Source organism: Octopus bimaculoides, chromosome 10 (assembly GCF_001194135.2).
Source record: "Octopus bimaculoides isolate UCB-OBI-ISO-001 chromosome 10, ASM119413v2, whole genome shotgun sequence".
Classification (NCBI taxonomy): Eukaryota; Metazoa; Mollusca; class Cephalopoda; order Octopoda; family Octopodidae; genus Octopus; species Octopus bimaculoides.
Window position 1 is genome coordinate 44,957,833 of NC_068990.1, and position 10,128 is coordinate 44,967,960.

The 10,128-nt window shown below is 32.4% G+C and overlaps 1 protein-coding gene across 2 annotated transcripts in view; it reads right to left on the reverse strand.

The window, feature by feature from the left end:
* Positions 1-8,660: 8,660 nt before the first annotated feature.
* LOC106867845 (inactive rhomboid protein 1) overlaps positions 8,661-10,128 on the reverse strand; it is a 79,673-nt gene continuing 78,205 nt past the window's right edge. For both annotated transcript variants that reach the window (XM_014912879.2, XM_052971147.1), the window contains exon 15: positions 8,661-10,039. In XM_014912879.2, coding sequence (XP_014768365.1) covers positions 9,596-10,039 — 444 coding nt within the window. In that variant the 3' untranslated portion in view covers positions 8,661-9,595. The remainder of the gene's footprint in view (positions 10,040-10,128) is intronic.

Below are 10,128 nucleotides of genomic sequence, written 5' to 3' on the forward strand. Positions count from 1 at the left end.
TATATATATATATATATATATATATTTCCTCTCAACCCTTTGTCAAAGAGCATAGGCTCAAAATGTCGAAAACTTTTCCATTCTTCTTGAGCATCAAACTAATATACCTGCTTGTTGTTCCCTCGCCTGTCTTCAGTGTGTGTGTGTGTGTGTGTGAGGGAGAGAGAGAGAGAAAGAGAGAGAGAAAGAGCCATTTACTAGAGCAGTGAATACTCACCTAACTATAACTTCATTTTTGTTTCTATCTAAAATACATTTTTAGGGGTTGATGCTTTATTATTTGACTCACATATTTCCTACATTTATATACATACTTATATATATTTATACTATTCATACTTCACCTGAGACTGAACTCAAACTATATTTCGTTTGCACAGAATTGGATTTTAGTAATCTTATTCACCATGCTGTGCACAAAATAAAAGTTTCTAGAAGCAATCTTAGATCAATCTGTAAACAAAAACAAAAAAAAAGATCCTGTATAGGTTTTTGATGATGAGTATTCCAGTACTTCAAACAGCCGAAGACCTTATTAATTGTATTAGCAGATAAGTAGCTGTGTGTTCCACAGACTTATGCATTGTAATTTATATCTCTGACACAATCAATATAACAGTGTGTGAGAGACTTCCACACACCTGTCAACTTGAATGCACATTCACAAGGCTTAAGTCAAACAGGTTATGCTAGAAGACACTTGCCCAAGATACTGCCCAGTGCATGGAATCGAACTTGAGATCTCATAACAACAAAGTAAGAATTCTTAACCTCTTAGTCATGCCTGCATCCAACACACACACACACACACACACATGCTCCAGTTACTAGGATATGAATAAACAGATGAAAGGTTGGTAATTAGTATGTCACCAATACAATTTTATGCTGATGGCCAAGACCATAACTTTCAAATGGTCCAGTCTACTCAGCCATAAATAGGTGTCAAATGGTACGAATAACTCCACAGCAACACTTAGTTGATAAGTAGTCAGATAGCCTTCAGGATTGAGCACTACTTTTGTGAGTTTTGAAGCGGCTGCCCAGTACTCTGCCTCATACCAGAACACTCATACATCAACAACCTAATTGCCTCAATCCAAAAATATAGACCCTTGGCTATGATAATGCCTGGTATGTAACACATTGTAGCAGGAATATTTAGCAGTTGAAAAACTTAGAAATCAAACCCAGATCACTAAATCCAATGAAAAAAAGCATTCAACTATTTGTGATTCACTAAAATGTTACCAACATCATCAACATGTCTGACCATTCAAGATTTCCTGTGGAACCAGATCTAATAACAATTTCATCTTTGGTACACCTTTCATGACCAAGAGCATCACTATGTATTCAGTGCATTTTTGCCATAACACAACAGACAACAGTCAGTAGCAGACCAGAGCAGTATTACATCTCAAAAACAATGGACAGCGGTGATAGCAACACACCATGACCAACCAATTTCAAGAAACTCATGAGGGAGACTACTATCATACTTAGTCCATCAACATCTTACACAAACTTCAAACTATCTTGGCATAAACACCATTTCTTTGTTATTTGTTAATGATAAAAATAAATGTCTTTGCATTTAAAATAACTAGATTTTTGTGCTATTGTAACTACATCATCTCATATACATTATTAAATAGACATTTGTTACATGTATTGCACAACAATGACTACATGCAGTCATGTGAGTGTACAAATATGGTCATTGAAGAGGATGGAAAAATACACCAATCAAAATATAATATAGCTTGTAACAGTAAAGAATATCCTAACTAAAATGTTACATAGCTACAAAAAAAAAGATGAGGTTTATAATCTAATGATTTTTTTTTTACTGATGAAATAAATTAATCCTGTCTATATTACAAATAGTAATTTGAGATCAAAGAGTTACATGGCAACATATAAAACATTTCAATGAAAACAGAGACAGATGGAATAATGAAGAAATCATTGTTCCATCACAGACAACTAATAAAATATACAAAAATAAGAGAGAAATATAAATAGACAAAAAGACATCACGTCAAAGATTTGCTTTACAATATTTGAAGAACATGAATAATAACTATCATTTTTTAGTTTACGCCAGTAAATATACATTTTCAGTGTTTAGTTTACCCAGGAATACATATCTTAATATATTAAAAACGAACCAACAGAAATTTCAATTAAAATTCTATAATACAAAACAGAAATAAATATCAAGATCATATATCAAAATAACTCCCTAAATAATAATAAAAAAATATTTAAACCCAAACACATTTAAATTCCAATGAATTTAAAAAAAAAAAATTTTAAGTTATAAACTTAAAATTAAAAAATTAATTTAGTTTCTCAAGAACCCAAAATTGGAAATGTACAAAAAAAAAAACTGAGAACAAAAGTTTCTGAGTTGAAATTTGCCTCTTTGATTTAAACTTAAAATAATTTGAACCAATATTCAATTTGAACAAATAACCCAAAAAGAAAAGAAATGAAGTCTGTAATTATATTTGCATGTAGTTATATATGTATATGAAAGGCCTAAAGAATATGGTGCTGCATAAAAGATGAAGTTTATGATAAAAATCATGTTGCTGGATTAACATAATTTATTGTGGTTTTGTAGGACAACAGATTAAGCTGCAGTGAAGACATAAGGAAGCAAAGATTAGCATGTACTTCATAAATTTAAGTTCCATCCATATCACATATACAAGCACATGTGTTTGTGTATGTTGCAAGAAAATGTTGACATATTAAGGAATAAGACTATAAATTAAACATTGAGTGCTAAAGCTGATGCAGCTGATAAGGTGGTAACACAGCAGACAATGGACGACTGGTTTAAATTCTGTCACCAGTACCACAGTGACTGTTAAGGAACGATAGTATTTAATAGCCCGACTCTGTAAATTGTAAGCTATGAGGAAAAGCATATTACCACTGCAAAGTTTAAGAGTTAGATACATCATATAACCAACGTGCTTCTTTAGTTTGCAGTATTGGGTTTAATTCCTGCTGTGAAATTTATTATTTTCCCAAAGATATTAGTGGTAGAAGTGAAAGAAAATCATTTCAACTGAGAATCCAAACCAGCTGGCAGACACATTTTCACAAGAACTAATTCCAAGAATATGTATGAAATATGATAAACAATAGCAGTTATATTTACATAAAGCTATAAGATGTAGAATTATCATATTGAGAACAAAAAAAAAACGTTTTTGAATAAAATACAGAACTTATGAGAAGAATAACATTGCTGGTCATGCAGTTTGGTGATGGTGAATCTAAAGAGCTGCAGTTTGGAACTGAGGAGTTTGCATGATGTTGTTAGCTGTTTGGTGCTAGTGAATCAGTAGTTGCTGGGTCTACAGAAATGCAACCTGGTGTTACTGAGTTTGCAGACATGCAGCTTTGTGCAGATTGGTCTGCAGAGATGCAGTTTGGTGCTAGTGAATTCTCAGATACACTTTGATGCTTATGAGTCAAGTCAACAACTTGTTGCTGATGAATCTGGAAAGATGCAGCTTGTAACTAGTGAGTCTGCACAGGTGCATTTCTGGTTAGAGGTAAGTGTGCAGATATACAGCTTATTGTTTTTAACAATGTTCTGCATCTAATACATTAATACATTTAAGTAGTTCACTTCAAATATCACATATTAGCATACTAAAATTCCAAAATAATTTTGTTATATAAATAAAAAGGTTTATCAGAAATGATTTTTTTTTTTAATATTTCATATAGGAATGAAATTTAGAAGATTTTCCAAACAAAATTTGGAAAAGAAAATCGCCATTTATTCATTTCCATAAGAGTTGTCTTCAGATATCATCACAGTAAGTTTGTGAGGAATAGAAACCAAACAAAAAAATGTCTAGTAGTACACAGCAAAAAAGTGAAAATAAAAATCAGTATTCAACAGAACCAATTTTTATAGTCTTTATGCAAATCGAACATTTAAAGTGAGTTGGCAAAGTCATTGGAACATTGGACAAAATACCTTGCAGTATTTTTTTGTGGTGGTGTTCTGAGTTCAAAACCTGCTGAGTTCAACTTTGCTTTTCATCTCTCAAGGAGGGGCAACTGATAAAATAAAATCCCAAACTAGAGTAGTGGACTGATAGAATGACTAGAAAGTCAGACAGGATGCTCTGAAGGGTTTCTTCTATTCTTTCAACTCTTTGCATCCTGAGTTCAAATCCCACTCTGGCCTGCTTTGGTTTAACACTCCCACCCGATCCTTGAAGGGGGGTGGTCTTCAGCACAGGAGCCTAAACTATTGCAAGCAACTGAGGAAGCCTTCCTTCCTCCCATCAGTCTCAGAAGCCCTAAAATGGGACTTGGACACAATCCTCACTTCTGACCAAATTACACACACATACATCTTAGAATTCAAATATTCTCTGAATGTTTTCAAAATATAAGAAAATACAGATGAAAATATGTTTTTAAAAAAAGCAGAAAATGTAAAGTGATCAAAATTTTAAAAGCAGATAATCAAATATTTTGATTCAATCAGACATTTTTTTTACTTTTTTTAAGCAGTAATTTTAATCATAGCATTATTTTAAATAATTTCTGAAATAACAAAACTGGATGAAGTCATCTCTAGACACAATACATGGCACATGATAATACTGATGATTTAGCTTATTTCATCCATATGTATATATATGCATTAAATATTTACTGTTTGTAAAGTGTTGTAGAGTGTTGAGCATATGAGAAAAGAGTTGGCTCTGTTGGGCACATGCCAACTGATCCCCAAGTAATGTTGGGAATGTGTCTCCTGTGTTGGACACAAGAAGGCATCAGAGGTAAACTTTAAGCAAACTGCATCTATAACCTGGCTTCAATTTTTGTTGAAACCATTTCATCTCACAACTTTCATAAAATATAAACAACAGAGCACCATTTAAACTTCCTAGATACAATTGGACACTGTGCTATAGTCAGTCCCAAGGCTGGTTGAGAAAGGAAGAAGATGGTATAGAGTCAGCAGCCCTGCACTGTCAGCTTTTTATATTGCTACTGAAATGCCAACAAGAGAACATATAAAACCTAGTAGTGGTAAGGGGATGTGGTCTTCAGAGAGTGCATATCAAGCAATGTAGTGACAGCTGAAAGGAAGCTATGATGTGGAACAACCTTTTCTCGTCAAAGATAACCATACGACTGGGAACATGGAATATCAGGACCATATTTGAAACTGTGAAAAACATGTGTAGACCAAAAATAACATGGAGAAGGTTCACAGAAACTGAAGCACTGGCAGGCAGCTACATTTGGGGACAACTGTAATTCCTTGTCAAAGATTGAGAGAAATAGAGATCTCTTGTTGGTGTCATATGTTCCATGTGAAATCAAAGAAGAAGAAAATACAATTGGAACTATCTTCTAGCTGATGGACAGAAATGATGAGACAAGTAGACAGAAACAAGTAGAAATGAGTTGACAGAAATAAGTACACATAGTATTTTTGGAGTCACTCTTGACCAATGTTGACCATAAGTGTACAGGCCTGGAGAAGATTTCTCAGGAAAACTAACAGGATGTGATTCAACAAGCAGCAAATCAAGTTTCCCAATTTAGATATGTATCAATAAGTATCTAGCAAAACTCTATCAACTGAAGATCTTTTTATATCTGCTGGAAGTATTGCCCAGACAACCAATGTAAATGTTATAAAAGCAGTTAGAAACCCTTTAAATGAAATGGTCTCTCCAATGTGGACATGAATAAAGTCAGCATTACCAACTCATGGATTTCCAATTAATAATCATTCAAAAGAACTGGAATAAAAATTACAGCTTAAATATACACAAAAGAAATAAATATATACAAATGAAAAGGAAATACATACCTGAAACACATATACATTACAAACAAACTAGACACAGGAGGAATCTCTACACAATCACTTAACCTGCTGAAAATAGCAACCAAATTTCCAATAACCCTTATGTAAAGAAAGAAAACACTGGATAATGTAGTTCAAGGCATACACCTAAAACAAATGAGTGATCACAGCTGGAATGCCTTTAATCACAGGTCTGCTTGATCAGGTTTGACCTGAGGCTAAACAACAACAAACAAATGTAAACAAAATCTATAAATATGGATAATACACACATATATATGCACCTATAGATATACTGTTGCACATAAACACATGCATGTGAGCTTTATATTAGGTATGTCTTCTTTATTTCTGATCTGCACTCTACTGTACAGCAGTCTGTCCTTGGATGGTTCCAGGAACATGTTTTTTCTGTAAGAAGAGGCTGTAAACCAGTTTCTCAACCCTTCTCCATTTATAAAGAAAGGGCTGCTATGAGTAATTCTCTCCAACCATTACCACAATGCAATGTAAACAATTTCAAGAGACATAATACAACCTCAGCAGGATTTGAACTCAAAGTGCTGAGAAGTGGAACAAAAGAAATACATTTGATGCTCTACTGACTCTATCAATTCACCATCTTCTATCTGCTTTAACAAAGTGGATAAACTTCATTTATTATCATCAGTTCATTTTACACTATATGAAAGGAAACCAGCTGCACCATTATAACATACAAGCTACTTAAACTATAAGCTTATCCTTAGAATAAATAACAATGAAAGCCAGCCAGTAAAATATTTCAGTCTTAATGAATACTTTTGGGTCTATTAACTTTTGTAATTTGACTGTTAAACTGTCATTAAAAGAAAAAAATCAACGACTAGCAGAGACTGACTTATTAATTCAATATCATTGCTCATTTAACATCTGTTCATCCATCCTAATATGAGTTGGACAAAATCAGGGTGACTGAAAAGTCAGGCTATAGAAATATCACTAATATCCTTGTTTTTTTCTTCTGTAAATTGAATATGAGTTTGTCATTCTTGCCTGTGTATCCAGATTTTTATGGTCACCCCATACACATTAAAGCATTGTTTTGCAGCCAGGTATCCTTCCTGTCACTAATTCTCACCTGTTTTAAGAATAAGAGATTTTCTTTTTATTTGACTTCATAAGTGCAGAGATGAAGGACAATAAATTGTCCTCCAACTCACTGTAAGCCTACACCCATTTAAAAATGCGTTTGTATGTTTGTGTGTGTGTGTGTGTGTGTGTGTGTGTGTGTGTTCACGTGCATGTAAGCACGTGTGAAAATTAATGAGGGTTGGTGACAGGAAGGGCATCTGGGCATAGAATACCTGCCTCAAAAGAATTGTATGACCCCGTGTAAGTATGGTAAAATGGAAGTTAGACAATCATGATGAATGAAACGGTGTGTGTGTGTGTGTCTGTCTGTCTGTCTTATATTAAAAATAATTCTTTTATTTTCTTGTCAATCATACATACACACAGTTCCTCAGATTTTCATCAACATCAACTACCAGTACAATACTCAATAAGAAAGCCTCTCTGCAATCACTAAAACAGTGAGGAATTGCAGTCAAATTACTGCAAATGATAGCCTTTTAAAAAAACTGGGCATAACAGCCACTATAATCTTAGTGGGATTTTAGAGATCAAAGGATGTTACATACTTTCCTTAAAGGCTTTAATACTGTAAGTGAAATAGCTTCAAATAGGAATTAAAACTGGGTTATGAGCGTAACTTATTGAGCACCTACCTCTTGTTCTCTACTATTGGCCAACATCTTTTTTTATTTTGTAATTAATTGTAAGATCCAAGAAACATTTGAAGTATTTGACTAGTACATACAAAAAGAAACAAAAAGAAAAAAACAACTTAAAAGTCTTCATACATTGAGTTTTGAAGCTTAAAAATACAACTAAATTTGTATTGATATTATAGTTACACAAGGATAGAACAACAAAGAGGCAGAAAGTGGAATATAACAGGAATTAAGAATATTGAAAATGTAATATTTATCAATGAGTCCATGGAAGTAAATTATTCCCTCTTCAAAAGTATGCCTATTGTGTGCCAATTTTTCTTTTGGCATATTTTTGATTTTTGATTTTTAATTCTATTTACTTTCAAGTAAAAATAAGATATATTGAGTAGATATTTTGAAAGGGCAAAAAAAAAGAAAAAATTACAAAAATATAATTTCATTTATTAGATTTTAAAATATTTTTGATGTTTTATATTCAAATAGATTTTCATAGAACATTACATAAGGATTATTATAAAGTCTTAAATAGGTCATTTTATTTTTAATATAATAACTATCAATTAATTTGAAACATTTTCTTTCTTTATTTCTTTTTTGCTGCTTGAAGTTTATTTTTGTTTTTGTTTATAGTTGTCATTAAGTAAAAAAAATATGTCAAACAAGTAACTTCTAAAAATACTAACAAATCACTAAGTAGAATGCTTCTTTAAGAGTTTTGGAAAATTTATTTATAATCTTTTTATGCAATAGAAAAAGAGTTTTTTTTTTTAACCAAAATTAAAAAGAATTATTTAGAAAACAACTTGGAAAATAAACTCAAAGTTTACAAAAAACTTTTCGAAAAACAAAACAGAAAAACAATAACCACCATCAGGATGGAAAGAAATACTAGCATTGTTAAAATGTAAAAACATAATCTAGAAGACAACCAAGCTATCTAAACAGAAAATACTGGTAGGGAAAAAGTATGTATGCTTGTTTTGTTTTGGCAGTATATATATATATATATATAAAGATATATTGGCAGTATGCTAGAAAATACAAATTTATTGGCAGCTCCAATGTCTGGGATCTTTATTATTATTAAAGACAATTGCCTTTCATTTGTATAATCTAAAAGGAGACAAACCACTGAACAAATATATACATATATACACATACACACACATATAAAATATATATATAATACATATATAATATATGTAATATATATTATATAGTATGTTTTATATATCTACAGCATTACTCAGAGTTTGTTATTTTACAGGTGTGTGCTTATTAGTCTATGGTCTGATGAACGAGACACGCCAGCAGTGTTTACGAGTGCTGAGTGTACACTCAGCTCTTGTTGAGTTTTAGCCAACGTTTTGATTGATATGATGATGATGATGATGATGATGATGATGGTGATAATGATAATGATGTAGATGCTAATGATGATGATGATGATGGTTTAAGGCCAAGAGATTAATGGTTGCAAGCTTAAAAGTTCATTATTGTTTTGAGGTAACAGTAAATTCTCATGAGAGAATAAACTTGAGACTAAGACAACAATATCAAGAATACCTATCAACAAAGATCATTCAAAAACTTCTGGTCTGAGGGAGCCTTCATGTGGTCACTCAACCTGTTAGAAATAGCAACCAAATCTCCCTCAAATCATACTTCATTAATGTCATGGGAAAAAAAAGGACGCATTGAATAATGTAAGTTTCCTGGATACCCGTAAAAGGGCAGGTTGGTTATAGTAGGAATACCTTTAATCAAAGTCTGCTTAATCAGGGTCAACCTGGGGCTAAACAACAACAACAACAACAACAACTTTAAAAACTTCATTGTCACTGTTGTTATAAAATTTTAAAAAATAAATGAAGCTTATAAAAAAATATATATAAACAACTGCAACATCAACAACATCAATGACAATTGTTACAAATAAAACCTATCAAACATCAGCATATTTGGATTCACGGCGGATAGTGACTTGCATGTTTTGACAAAATTTGGGAGATGCAAAAGGGACACAATTGAAATACTGACAAGCATCACATTGATAGACAGGAGATACATAAAATAGGATAATGAGAATTACAAAAAACGTAATACATAGACCAAGGCTAGCAAAAATTAATATCAGTTTCTTCCTTTTGTCCTTGAAACCAAAGGTAATATAAGGTAGAAATGCAAAAGCAAGGAATAATCCGACAAAGAATCCAAAAATGTGTGCCCAGTTGTCTATCCAAGGAAGTAAACCGAGTACAAACAGGAGTAGAAGAATTGCAACAAATTTTATGACAGATTGCCAAGGAGATTTCTGAATTTCCCAGCTTTGTATAATTTCAACGATATAGCAAGCAAGAATTCCTAGTTGGGCACCAGAAGGTCCAGCCTGAAAAATAAAAATAAAAAAAAGAAAGGAATAAAAGATGCATTTAAAATAGAGGAGGAGGGGGGAGGGATATTGGCGTTGTAACAGTG